Genomic DNA, 14,479 nt, shown 5'->3' with positions numbered 1-14,479 from the left:
CCCCTACTGGGGATCGAGCCTGCAACCCTGGCATATGCCCTTGACTGGAATCAAACCCGGGACCCTTCAGTCCATAGGTCGATGCTCTATCCACTGAGCAAACTGGCTGGGTCCGGGCCAGTTATTTTGTAGAATAGCCCTCATTTTGAATTTATCTGTTTCCTCATCACTAGATTGAGGCTGAGCATTTTGGATACAAATATCCCCAAAGCAATAAATACTCTGTCCTTCTTGGTGCATCATAACAGGAGCCACATGGTGTCAGGGTTGCCCATCTGATGATGTTAACTGATCTTTTAGTTAATATTGCATCTTCCAGGTTTCTTTACTACTTCCCCCCCCCCCTTTATAATTAATATGTATGTTGTAGGGAGATACTTTGAGAACTGCAGATATCCTCTTCATCAGTACACTTTCAGCCATCAGTTCTACTATGCAATGGACATTTTTTTAAAAAGTAAAAACAAACACCTAAAAGGTCTTGTTATATGACAGCTCCACACCAACCCTTTAATGCTTTCCGATAGTATCTGCTGTAAAAACCAAACTTCTCTAATGGCATAGGAGGCCTTGGCCATCCCTCTACTTAGGTTACATGTCAAATTATTTCCCCTTCTACCTCCGTATATGAGCTCCATTCACACTTTTCATTTGGGGCCTTAACTTCAGCAATTCCCTCCTTGTGTTCCTAGAAGGTTCTTTTATCCTCTGCAGCCTTTTCCCCTCTAGTCAGTTAGATTTCAACCTATAGTTTCCTCCTAAAATGACTTCTGAACACCTTTAAGCTCCTCCACCCCAGGCATGAGGTTTGGCCCCTGAGCCAGGGCCCTGGGCTCTCAGGGCTTCAGAAGAGATCGGCAAAGGGACGGTGAGGCACCTTCTTATCACAACCCTTTTTTTTTAAATTTTTAAAAAATATTTTTTATTGCCGAAACCGGTTTGGCTCAGTGGATAGAGCATCGGCCTGCGGATTGAAGGGTCCCAGGTTCGATTCCGGTCAAGGGCATGTGCCTGGGTTGCGGGCACATCCCCAGTCGGGGACGTGCAGGAGGCAGCTGATCGATGTTTCTCTCTCATCGATGTTTCTAACTCTCTATCCCTCTCTCTTCCTCTCTGTAAAAAACCAAATAAAACATATTTTTTTAATATATTTTATTGATTTTTACAGAGAGGAAGGGAGAGAGACAGAGCTAGAAACATCGATGAGAGAGAAACATCGATCAGCTGCCTCCTGCACATCTCCCACTGGGGATGTGCCCGCAACCCAGGTACATGCCCTTGACCGGAATCGAACCTGGGACCCTTCAGTCCGCAGGCTCTATCCAGTAAGCCAAACCGGTCAGGGCTATCACAACCCTTTAGTCCCCTTGTACAGATATATACCTGCTGTGTTTAGTGTCTGGCTTTTCCTTAACAAAACATACATCTGAAAGCAGGGGCCATGTCTGTGTCATTTGTGACAGATTGCCTGAGCCTGGGTCAGTGCCTGCAGAGAGGAGGTACTCAGGAAGTTAAGGAATCTGTGCACTCATACTGTCAGTCAACAGAGGCTTTCTGAGCATCCAGTCTGCTTGTCTCTATCAACAGGGAGGAAACTGAGTACCTTGCACAGTCTGGTGGGGGCAGGTGGACCTGAGAACCAATAACTCTTATTTAAAAAAAAAAAATCAATATATATATATATATATATATATATATATATATATATATTGATTTCAGAGAGGAAGGGAGAGGGAAAGAGAGATAGAAATGAGAGAGAATCATTGATCAGCTGGGTCCTGCACGCCCCATACTGGGAATTGAAAGGGCGAAGGCTACGCCCTCCACCTTCCCCCAGGGTAAGGGCTACGTCCTCCATCTTACCTTGGCCACGTGTTGGGCAAGGAGCTTCTTCACGGAAGTCTAAGACTCTGCTAGCCACACCCAGGAACGGGACATCGACTTGTGCCTGGCCAATCGGCAAAGCACAGTCCTTTCTCCTCCCTTACTCCAACCCCCCCCATATAACCGGTCCCTGGGCGGGGTTGGCCGCGCTCAGCCACTTGGTTTGCCTTGGTGTCGGTGAGCCTGGTGGATGGGGAGCCCAAGTTAACTTGAAATACAGATTCTTATGCTTTTGCATCGAATTGGCCCCCTGATGTGGTTTCTTGGGAATCTTGAAATCTGGGCACAACAGGAATCAAGCCCACAACCTGGGCATGTGCCCTGACCAGGAATCGAACTGTGACCTCCTGGTTCATGGGTCAACGCTCAACCACTGAGCCATGGCGGCCAGGCATTAGAAAACAAGTTGCTAAGGCTTTGCTATTGGGAAGCCCAGAGTGTGGTGTAGTTCTGTGGAAGCCCAGAGAGGTGAGGGAAAGGCTTCCAGAGGAGTAATGTTTGCCAAACAGAAGACGGTGGGAGGAACAGCACTCCAGGGAGAGGGTTCAGCAAGTGCAAAGGCTCAAAGGTAACAGAGGCCCAAGCAGAATTTCTAGGTGGCTGAGAAGGAAGTTGAGAGGGCCAGGGTAAGAAACGGGCCTGGAGAAGAAGCACTGGATCTGCAGTCCTGAGGCTGATGCCCCGAGTCCCTCACAGAGCTCTCCTTTCTTTGTGAAGGAAGCCAGGTTTGCAATCACACTCAGATCTGAATCCTAGCCCCTCCTTGCTGCCTGGGAATGCCGTTCCCACAGCTGTGAGGATGAGTGAGCAGCCATTGCCTATGTGATGGGCTGGCACTCAGGAAAAGCTCTGGTTTCTCCCACCCCCACTCCCGCCAGCCCAGAGCCCAGAGCTGTGCAGGTCAAGCATCTTCCTGTTATCTTTGTGTGACTAATCTTGCTGGTATTAAGCTTACAGTTTAGGTGGACATTCTTGGGATTGGCTCCAAGGTGACTGCTTGACCTGTTCCTCCCTGCTGTCCAGATGGCCCTAGCACCCAGACCCCAGATCCGAGCAGAGAAGAAAATCTATTTTCGCGGGAAGGAAAAAAAGAATTCTCGGATTATAATTTCCTAACGGGGGGGGGGGGGGGGGGAGGTCATGGGGGGGGGGGGGGGGGAGGTCATGGTGGATAGTCGTGCCCAGGCCTATAACATTTTAGTAAAAGGTTTATCTTTGCCTTAAGCAAGCTCTGTCCATTGTTTTTGTGTAACTTTGAAATAAGTGGTAACCACCCACTTAACTTATCTGTCCTGCAATCCTATTTTAATTGTCCTGTAATCCTGTCCCACCTTGCTCTCCCTCACCTTCAGGTAATCGTCCTTACTTCCCTCCTTAATTTCAAATGCATAATGGAAACTGCAAAACTGTCATTCTCCAGAGCATTTGAGATCTTGCTTCCTAGCAATTGTTGTCTGTTTTGGCTCAAATAAACCCATACAAATTCTCTACAGGTTTGGATGTTTCTTACCTTGAACAAGGGCCTGAGGCTCAACAAGGGCAGGGACTCCCCACAGATCAGAGCTCCACTTCAACTCATTATCCATTCGCTGGTCACTTCTGAAGCCCTCAGGGCCCAGGGCCTGGCTCAGGGACCAACCTCATGCCTAGGGTGGAGGAGCTTAAAGCCCATAAATAATCAGCTCTTGGGGCAGGAATGGAGGATGAGGAGCAGGAGCAAGTCCCATCCTGGGGTCTTTTCACTGGTCATTCTCTAATCAGGGGAAGGCTGAGCTGGGCTGGTGAAGTCAGGAGGGAGCCTGAGGGCTCCAGCGGCCCTCTGCCTGCTGAGATCTTCAGAGAGCTTAACCCTCCCAGGCTGCTGTCACAGGATTCAGATAAGGCTGGCTGGACAAAAAAAATTAGCTTGGCTGATTTTCCTCCAACAATCTGATAACTGGAATGGGCAGCTGAGGTTTTTGTCCTGGGGTTATATCTCTTGAAGCCAAAGAATGAGATCTCAGACCAGAAGATTTAAGCAAAAACGTGGAAAATTTATTGCAAGCAGATTCAGACTCCTCTCACGGGAAGGGGGCCCAATAATGGGTTGCCCATGAAGCCTTGTCGTCTAGGGGTATATTTTTGCTACAAGCCTGCTCTATATCTACTCCTGTAGTATAGCCACCTGATTGATTCCTTCCATTGTTCTTGCCCAGCAATGGACCTGAACTTTCCCTGTTTCTATGCGTTAGTTCACTTTATTGTTGCAACCCCTCCCTAGTTCCACATACCTCCCACTCCCAGTCTAAAAACATTTTGTTATTCCTGCATGGTTGGTTTCTGTGATTAGGCTGCTCAAACTGCCGTGTCTGCCCCTGCCTATGTTCCACCTGCCTTTGTTTTCCACTGGACCCCTACCCTGCCTGCCTGCGTGTCAAGCTAAGTCCTTTCAAATCCATCTGCCTCCTCTGATTCTCCGGCCCCCTCCTGCTCCAGGGACCCAGACCTGTGACCTTCCAGTAGGTATTGGGATCCCATCTTTCCTAAACTTCCGCTGCCATCCACAGGCTGATGGCTCCCACATCTGCATCCAAGCTGGACTCTTCCCTTGGGCTTTTGCCTCTGCAACCACCTTCCCCTGGGTGGCCCACAGGCACCTTGACAAAACCAAGCTCAGTATTTCCTCCTCCCCAAGTCTGCTCTTCCCTCTTCTCTTCCCCCACCAGTGATACCACCGCCTAAGGGAGTGAAAGAGGGAAGGCTTCTCTCCTTGGCTGGGAATGGAGGGATCTAAATTAGACCAGACTCTTTGATGCTGTAGAAAGGATACCTGTGTAACCCTGGCCAGGAAGCTCAGCTGGTTAGAGCATTGTCCCAGTACACTAAGGTTGCTGTTTGATCCCAGGTCAGGGCACTTACAAGAAGCAACCAATGAATGCATAAATAAGTGAAACAACAAAATTGATGTTTTTCTCTCTCTCTCTCTCTCAAATCATTATAAAAAAATCTTTAAGGGGTACCTGTGCAGGTGGGTAAGTGAGTAGGACATAGCAGGAGAGCTGGAATTTTGGAACAACTGAGGCTCTGGTTATCAAGTGAACACCTGTGATTCTGCAACTGGAGGTAAAGGATGTATGGGGTTGATGAGGTTGGAGGAGTTGGTGGCTAAATTGGGGACATGGGAGCTCTTTGCTCTGTACAGCTGACTGGGAGGTCAGAAGCCTGCACTCCAGCCCTTGCCCTGCAACTGGTTCTGTCCTGGGAACCTTTTTTTTCTGCCAAAGCCCATTTGGGATATTTATAACATCATTTGCGGACCATACAAAATTATCAACTTAAAAATTAGCCTGCTTAAAAAAAAATTAGCCTGCTATATTTGCTCACTCCTAATGCCTTGGTAAGAGCCAGACCGAATTATTTTTTGGGTCTTATATGGCCCATGGACCAGATGATCCCCACCCCTGTTAAAGGATCCCAGCAACTCTGCTGCAAGGTTTTATCAAATCTGAGTTTTTGGAAGAAAATGGGGTAAGTGGGGCTTGGGGAATGGCCTTAGGCTATTATTATTTTATTATTATTATTATTATTGTTACTAGAGGCCCAGTGCATGAATTCATGCATGGGTGGGGTCCAGCCAGCCTGCCCTGATTGGGGCCCATCATCCGGCAGGGGGGAGGGGCCGAGGGTGGTTGGTGGGCCGGCACTGGCCCCTGGTCAAACTCCCTGTCGAACTCACATCGAGGGGACAATTTGCATATTAGCCTTTTATTATATAGGATTATTATTATTATTATTTCTCCCCCACCCCCATGGAGGCCTGGCTGGTGACAATAATTAACTGCTGAGTGGCCTTCGCCCGATCCCGGGCTCCGCTCCTGGGCCACATTCCCACTGCCTGACTGACTGCCCGTCTCCTAGGCTACTAAACCCCAGCCATTCCTGAAGTAAGGCAAGGGCAAGGAACTGGAAAGCAGAGCAGACCCCTGAGCTGCACCGAGAGCCACTTCCACTCCCAGGTATGCCACTCCCCACCCATCACAGGTACTCCCAGCATGAGTTAAAGGATTTGCTAGACTGGGAGGGTCCACTTTGCCTAAAGTGCTAAGATTCTGGCAGTGGAGACGGAGGCCCAGAGCAGAGCAGGGCCTGCCCAAGGTTAAAGTACAAGTTAGTGTCCATCCCTGAACTAGAACCCTGAGCTCTTGCCTTTCAGCAGAGCACCGAGCTCTCAGTGCTTTAACTCTGGGGCCCTGGGGTGTGTGTGTGTGTGTGTGTGTGTGTGTGTGTGTGTGTGTGTGTGTGTGTTGAGAGTGATGGTTGTTGTTGGTGGGGTCACACCTGATCCAAGAGCTGAAGCTGAGCCTAGGAAAGTGAGGAGGGGTTTGTGGAGGGAAGGAGCAGGCTCGGAGAGGAAGAGGCAGGACTCTACATCAGTTGCCCCCATGAGAGCCTCAGCATAGAGAAGGCACAGGGACCCCAAGCTGAAGGAGCTCTGGTCCTGAGGATCCCAGAGTCAGTCTTGGGTGGTCCCAGACTTGGAGCACTTCTCTCAAACTGTGCCCAACTGATGCCTCAATCTGTGCTCAGCTGGCCATCATGTGTTGGGGGTCTCCCCCCCCATAGCGCCCCCTCCCCAGACGTGTAATCCTCAGATGAGAAAACTAAGCCTCAAGATAATTTGAGTTATTTCCCCCTAAGATCAAGAAGGAGGTGAGTGTGAGGGCTGGGATTGTGGGCAGGCTGATCGGAAACCCTGAGCCCTAAATTGCTAGACTTTGTTTCCCCAAGGAGCCTGATCGGAAGAATCACCTGGCGGTCCCCAAGAGTACAGATTGGGTCCTGAATGAATGAATTAGCAAATGATAGAATGAATGAACACTGGAATAAATAGAGTAGCAGAATATGGTTGTGGAAGGGTATGGGGTGTGGACAAAACAGGCGGGTTCTATGGAAAGTAACTTCACAGAGTGACCTGATGAATTCCTAACTAGGCAGGTCATGGTGGGTTGGTCATGCCCCAGGCATATGTAACTTCTTTACTAAAGAGATTATCTTTGCCTTAAGCAAATCTGTTCCTTGTTTCTGTGTAACTAGATTAACACCCTCTGAAATGCCGTTTTCAGACCCCTCCTTCTAATAATACCTGACAATTCTTTCAGACCCCCCTTCTAAAGTTTGTAAGAAGTAATCTGATCCCCACCTTGCCTTCTTCCACCTTCATGTAATCTTTCTTACCTTCCCACCTTAATCATAAAAGACTTCGAATTTATTTTTCAAAGCATTTTTTTCATTCTGTTGAGATCTTGCTTCTAGGCATATCCTCTGACTCAAATGAACTCTTACAAAATTCTCAACAGGATGTTTCTTAGGTCGACAGAGGGAAGGAGGGGGGAGGAGGAGAAGGAGGAGAGCTAGGTGGGAATTCAGTTCCAGGTTTCCCAGAACCCTGCTGGGCAGAGTCAGCCTAGAGCAGGGGTGGGCAACCCCTGGCACGCGTGCCAAACATGGCACGCCAGTAACTTTTGCTGGCACGCGAAACCCTCTCTTATAATCTTCCATTTACAATTTTTTTCTTAATATCGACTTTTTTATTTTTCAGATAAATTCAGTGTAGGTGCATCTTAGATAAATAAATAATTTTACATAACAAGTTATCTTAAAGACCATAGACATGGATTGACGAGAGAGGGGAAGAGCAATTTCTATGCCTCTGCCTTAACTCTCCCTGCCTTCCTAGATCTGACCAGTGTTTTGGTTTCATCCACATACGATGTGAATCTTTGTTCTCAGTGATGAAAGTAGTAGCTCGTGCATATCTCTGAAGGTCACAAAATATAAACCTGATGTAAAATCTCTGTCATCAGTGATGCAGCAGCAAAAGTCCCACTGATAATATCAAACGGAGTCATAAAGTTTTCTGTCGGACTATCAGTGTACATGTATACATTAAAAAATACATGTATTTTTCATCATCATATACTGTGTTTTTGTCGCTCGAATGAATTTTATTATTTCTTCAAGGTTCTTCACATACATACACCTTAAGAGATATCAGGTAGGCGTAACATGTTCTCAAAAATTAGGGTTGGCACGCAGAAGAATTTTGAGTCAGAGATTTTGCTGGTTTTGGCACGCACTCACAAAAAGGTTGCCCACCCCTGGCCTAGAGGCTGCTCAGCTCAGGTCCTGTCCATGAGGCCCAGGCATGATACCCGAGTTCTACAGGAGATGGGTGTAATGTGGAGGCGAGGCAATTTGGTGAGCAGGGGGCACATAAGCTTTAGGAGCTGTGGGAAATGAGTGTTTTAGGAGGGCCAGGCATCTGCTGACCAGGAGGCTGAGGGAACAGTTACCTCCCAAAGCTCAGTGTCTGAGGCTAGAGGATTGAGGTGCCACAAAGGCTGAGTGGAGGCCACCTCTGTGGTTGGAGGCTCAGGAGCCTCCCCCAGGGACTGTCCAGCCGGCTGCCAATGCTCACCCACCAAGCCTCTGTACCCTGTGACCTCCCTCAGGCTACATGGGCTCTGGGAGAGGCCAAATGATAGGCTAGAAGGAGCTAGAACCAACCTTTTAAATAATATTATTATTATTTGAGAGAGAAAGAGAGAGAAACATTGATTTGTCATTCCAGTTATTTGTGCATTCATTGGTTGGTTCTTGTACGTGCCCTGACCGGAATGGAATCCGCAACCTTGGCATATGGAGACTATGCTTTAATTATCTGAGCTACCTGGCCAGGTGGAACCGAGGCTTTATTTAAAAAAACAACACATTGCCGAAACCGGTTTGGCTCAGTGGATAGAGCGTCGGCCTGTGGACTGAAGGGTCCCGGGTGTAAAAAAATCTGTCCTGAAAATTAATGTGAGGTTACTATAGTTTTTATTTATCCCACCGGTGTAACTATCTCACCAGAATGGAATCCGCAACCTTGGCATATGGAGACTATGCTCTAATTATCTGAGCTACCTGGCCAGGTGGAACCGAGGCTTTGTTTAAAAAAACAACACATAGGTCTACAGTGTATCTGGATCCCTAAAATGAAGATATTGTAAACTTTTACACAAAGTCATTTGGTGTAAAAAAATCTGTCCTGAAAATTAATGTGAGGTTACTATAGTTTTTATTTATCCCACCGGTGTAACTATCTCACCAGAGTGTGTGCCTGATTGCTGAGTGTATGTAAATCCTATTACCTGATTTTGTGTTACCTTTTATAAAATCCTAAAAAAGATTGTGAACAAAGGATTGGGGACCTATGGTAATCTCCTGGCTATTTCTGCATATTTCCCAAACCCCATCCCTTAGTGTATGTATCACTTGATCCTCATGACCACATGGAGAAGTCAGGGAGGCCCCACCCAGGACTGTCCCAGAAGGTGGCGTCTGGTCCCACCCCTCATTGAGGCTGGGAAGACTGAGGAGCGGCGGGAGGGTGTAAACTGCCCCAGGCTTCCTGGAGGCTCCACCTACTGGATCTGTTCATATACCTTGAGGCCCCACCTCCACTTTACTTGGTGTCACCAACTACAGCTCTTCCTTCAGGGACTGACATGGCTTGGACGTTGACAACACAGCTGTGGCTCCTTCTGGTGTGGGGGGCCGAAGTATGGGCAGCCGGGCCCAGGACTGAGCTTCTCAATATCTGCATGAATGCCAAGCACCACAAGGAAAAGCCAAGCCCGGAGGACAAGCTGCATGAGCAGGTGGACCGAGGTGGAGGAGGGGTGGTCTGTGGGGAGGAACTGACTCAGTTGAAAAAAAGCCGGAAATGAAAGGTTAAGCCCTCTCTATGCCTGAGGAGACAGATTTTCAGACCTAGACAGGCCTTGGTCTATAGTACCGGTTCTTTTCTTTTTTTTTTTTTTTTAAGATTTCAAGCTTCTATCATTAATATATTATTGATTTCAGAGAGGGAAGGAGAGGGACAGAGAGATAGAGACATCAGTGATGAGAGGGACTCGTTGATCGGCTGCCTTCTGCACGCCCCACACTGGAGATTGAGCCCGCAACCCGGGCATGTGCCCTGAGCAGGAATGGAACCGTGACCTCCTGGTTCACAGGTCGACGCTCAACCACTGAGCCACACCGGCCAGGCTCCCTGTGTGATTTTTGTCATCCGAATAAAAATCTAATCTCTGACCGGGTAGCACAGTTGGTTGGAGCATTGTCCCCATACTATGCCAAGGTTTGGAGTTCAATCCTCGGTCAGGGCACATACAAGAATTAACCAACTGAATGCGTAAGTAAGTGGAATAACAAATCTCTCTCTCTCTCTTTCCCTTTTAAAAAACAAAAAGACTAGAAATCTGAGAGATCTATTTTTTAAAAATCTAAAAAAACTAATTGGGCAGCTATTTGTTTAACATAAACTTTGTGCCTGTGTTGCCAATACATTGTCAACAGCTCAGCTTCTTAGGCTGTTGGGTTTCTGTCTTACACAAATCAGGAAGCAGGCCCAGAGAGGAGCCTGGGAAGTGACACTGGGGAGACCCCTCCCAGGGGTTGATTTTTGTTGTTGTTATTCCTCCCCTGAGGATATTTTCCCATTGATTTTTAGAAGGAGTGGAAGGGAGGGGGAGAGAGAGAGATAAAAACATCAATGATGAGAGAGAATCATCGATTAGCTGCCTCCTGCACGCTCCCCACTGGGGATTGAGCCCAAAACCTGGGCATGTGCCCTTGACCGGAATCGAACCTGGGACCTTTTAGTCCGCAGGTCGACGCTCTATCCACTGAGCCAAACCAGCTAGGGCCCAACCTAAACATTTTTTTTAAAAAAATCAATATGATGCCAACATTATAAAGAAAAAAAAAACAGCCCTGGCCAGTTTGGCTCAGTGGATAGAGCGTTGGCCTTCGGCCTGAAGGTCTCAGGTTCGATTCGGGTCAAGGAGCACATGCGTGGGTGGGAGAGCGGGGGGCGAGGGGGGGGAGGGGAAGAAGGAGGGGGTCGCAGATATGCTCTCGTCATTTATGATGTTGTATCGCGCGCACCCCCCCCCCGGGGCTCTGAAATCAATAAAAATATACTTAAAAAACAAAAACAAAACAAAAGGAAGTCACTTGTAATATGCATTCCAATATGTAAATGTCCATTTGGACCTCAATTCCAGTTGTGCTTGTGAGTGACTGAGCAACAACTGGCAGTGCAGACCGATCACAGGCAGTGGTATAACTTGGGTACTTCTAGGAGCACTGACATGAACTTTTTCAGCCTATATATATATACTTTAAGTGCACATTTTATTATTTTGTTTATACTAAATTCTAGGCCATAGGTTCCATTCATTCAATAAGAATGTATTGAGTACGGTCAAATCTTGTTTCTTGAACGTCTCCCATCTCGAACAATTCGGTTCTAGACCAAGTGAAAATGTGTCTCCGTTGTTGAACCAAACTTCTGTTTGGGACCTGACAACCCTTTCATGCTGATACCTCAGCTTAACAAAAAGCAGCTCTCAGGCAACAAACAAAGGAGAGGAGAATGCTTTTGTTGCTGGCGGAAATTGATGATTGGCACAATTTTAAAACATAAAAAGGCCATCAACAGTGCTAATGTTGCCCTAGCTGGCTTGGCTCAGGTAGGCGGGGACTGAAGGGTCCCAGCTTCAATTCCAGATCTAGGGCTGGGACCATGGTTGCAGGCTTGATCCCAGCCCTGGTTGGGGCACGTGTGGGAGGCAACCAATCAATGGGTCTCTCATTCTGTCTCTCTCCTTCCCTTCCACTCTCTCTAAAAACTAATGGGTGAGATCATGTGGTACTTATCTTTCACTGACTGGCTTATTTCTCTCCTCATCCTGTTCTTCATAGCGGAATATAAAGAACATTATAAAGTGATGAACCAAAATAGATACAGAGGCAAAGAAGCATCGAACAGACTGTCAAACTACAGTGGGAAGGCAGCGAAGGGTGGGGGGGGGGGTAAGAGATCAAACGAAGGACTTGTATGCATGCATATAAGCATAACCAATGGACAGAAGACACTGAGGGGGGGTGGGTAAGGAAGACCGGCGGGGGGTGGGGGGGTGGGGGGGGGGATCAATGGGGAAAAAAGGAGACATATGTACTACTATTTGTAATACTTTAAACAATGAAAAAAAAACTAATAGAAAAAATATCCTGGGGTGAGGATTAACAACAAAAAAATTAAATAAATAAAAAATAGTGCTGATGTTGCTAAGGGTATGAAAGAGGGGGTGGTTTGATAAATTTTAGAAAAGAAGTGTTTGTTTATAGATTAAGCAGTACATTAGACATGTACTGTATATAAGAAAGTTTAAAACGGAATCATTTGGGGGTCTGGAATGGATTAATTGAATTTACATTATTTCTAATGGGAAACAATGATTCGGTATTCTAACAATCGTTTCTCAAACAGCCTTCTGAATGAATTAAGTTGGAGAACCGAGGTTCCATTATATTTATTTAATTAGAACTATTCTGGGGTTAGAATTGATGTAACTTGCTTCCTCACCTCCTGGTCTTTGTTACCAAATCAACGAGGCTTACTTGGACCATTCTACAAAATTGCAATTTCCCATCCCTCTCCCCTGCTTTATTTTTTCCAAAGCATTTATCCTTGAGAAGTTTTTCTTGCTTTGTCCCCAGTTCCTAGGAAAGTGTTTGGTTAAGAGTAAGTATAAGCTCAATAAAGATTTGAATGAATTTTGTAATGACTACATCTCCCCAAGAGAGGGCCCCCCAACAGCAACTATTTCCCTGAAAGACCAGCTGCACTGGGAGACCAAGGGCTCAAATGGGAGAAGCTGCCTGTGAAGATATTCTGTGCTGGGCCTGGGACTTAGTCCTGTGTCTTCCCCACCCAGTGCAGTCCCTGGAAGAAGAACGCCTGCTGCTCTGTCAACACCAGCCAGGAAGCCCATAAGGATGTCTCCTACCTGTACAGATTCAACTGGGACCACTGCGGCCCGATGAAACCCGCCTGCAAGCGCCACTTCATCCAGGACACCTGCCTGTATGAGTGCTCCCCCAACCTGGGGCCCTGGATCCAGGAGGTATGACTTCCTCCCCATGCCTGCTTCCCAGACATCTCCTCGTCCTGCCTCTGCAGCTCGGGGGCTCTTTAGGGCTGAGCTATTGAGAATCCTGAGCCTGAGTCCTTTTCCCCTACTGACATCTCCCAGGTGAACCAGAGCTGGCGCAAAGAGCGGATCCTGGACGTGCCCCTGTGCAAAGAGGACTGTGAGAGCTGGTGGGAAGACTGCCGCACCTCCTACACCTGCAAGGCTAACTGGCACAAGGGCTGGAACTGGACCTCAGGTGAGAGCCAGGTGGGTGGGGCGAGAGGGGGAGAGTGGGGGTGTGAGATGGGTATATGAAGGGAGAGAGTTGTGAAGTTGGCAGAACCAGAGATAGTTCTGGGCCCAATGGCTAAAGGCCTCCCATCCTCCCACAGGGTCTAATAAGTGCCCGGTGAAGGCTGCCTGCCACCGCTTTGATTTCTACTTCCCCACGCCTGCTGCTCTGTGCAATGAAATCTGGAGTCACTCCTACAAAGTCAGCAACTACAGCCGAGGCAGTGGCCGCTGCATCCAGATGTGGTTTGACCCAGCACAGGGCAACCCCAACGAGGAGGTGGCCAGGTTCTACGCTGAGGCCATGAATGGAGCTGGGCTCTATGGGGCCTGGCCTCTCCTGCTTGGCCTGGCCCTAATGCTGCTCCTGCTGCTCAGCTGAGCTCCTTTTACCTTCTGATATCTGGTCGTTCCCACACAGTTAAGCCCCACGGCTCAGCTCCCATGGTGGGAGCTCTGTCCGACAGTTTGAATAAACTAGTTACCCCGCAGGTGTCTTGCAAATTATTTGGGTGTGAATGGAAATGTGACTTCTGCTTCCCTGTTTCCATTGACTGAGACTTGGTCAGTTCCCAGCTCTGACACTTGCTAGGAATTTGCCAGACACTTAAAACTATTCTTCTAATCAAGGACATATTCACAGCTTTCAATTTCATTTTTCACTGTAGAGTCAGGCCCAGGACTTTGTCATTTGAATTGGACCAAAGCCTTCCAGGGTTGACTGTCCTGAGCTCAGCTCTTCAGTAGAAGAGAGGGAAATGGGAGTGACCAGCATGTTCTGGATGCTGGCTGGGAAGAGGTGAAGGGGGCCAGCAAGAGCCATACCTCTCTACAGCTAATACCCTTAAAGCACTACCTGCCAGGCATTGTCCTAAATGCTTTATATTTATTCCCATAGGGTGTAGATACTGTCGTTTGTATATTACATATGTGAAAACAGGCCCATAAATTAAGGGACATGGTCAAAGCCATCCCCTGCATAAGAGCTGGGCTTGCACTCCAGGCAATCTGGCTGTTGAGAACACGCTCTTTCCCTTGTGAAGTGGGTAAATGTGTGCATCTTAAAGGGATACTGGGCCCACACCAGACCAGAGGAGCTGGGCCTGCGCTGCTCTGGCAGAGCTAGGACTGGATCCCAACCCTAGAACAGGTTCCAAACCAATGATTTGACAGATATGTAGGCAGTGATCTCACATTAAGTATAGTTTGTAGCAGTTGTAATAAGCTGGGTTATGTTACAGTACCATCCCTGAGATCTCAGTGGCTTAACACAACTAACATTTCTTGCTCAAGCTACA

At 47.6% G+C, this 14,479-nt stretch overlaps 1 protein-coding gene and 1 long non-coding RNA gene across 6 annotated transcripts in view; one reads left to right on the top strand and one right to left on the bottom strand.

Moving 5' to 3' along the window:
- The window catches only part of FOLR1 (folate receptor 1), a 33,644-nt gene extending 19,981 nt beyond the window's left edge, over positions 1-13,663 (top strand). For 3 of the 4 annotated variants that reach the window (XM_023758733.1, XM_023758734.1, XM_023758735.1), the window contains exons 3-5: positions 12,693-12,881; positions 13,011-13,146; positions 13,283-13,663. In XM_023758733.1, coding sequence (XP_023614501.1) covers positions 12,693-12,881; positions 13,011-13,146; positions 13,283-13,563 — 606 coding nt within the window. In that variant the 3' untranslated portion in view covers positions 13,564-13,663. Of the gene's footprint in view, positions 1-9,168; positions 9,567-12,692; positions 12,882-13,010; positions 13,147-13,282 lie in introns of those variants that run through there. The other variant, XM_023758736.1, reaches the window with a different exon arrangement.
- Positions 1-14,479, bottom strand: part of LOC102417736 — a 69,803-nt gene that overhangs the window by 31,469 nt on the left and 23,855 nt on the right. The window lies entirely within an intron of this gene.

The sequence above is a fragment of the Myotis lucifugus genome, unplaced genomic scaffold, assembly GCF_000147115.1.
Source record: "Myotis lucifugus unplaced genomic scaffold, Myoluc2.0 scaffold_138, whole genome shotgun sequence".
NCBI lineage: Eukaryota > Metazoa > Chordata > Mammalia > Chiroptera > Vespertilionidae > Myotis > Myotis lucifugus.
This window is presented reverse-complemented; position numbering and strand designations above follow the sequence as displayed.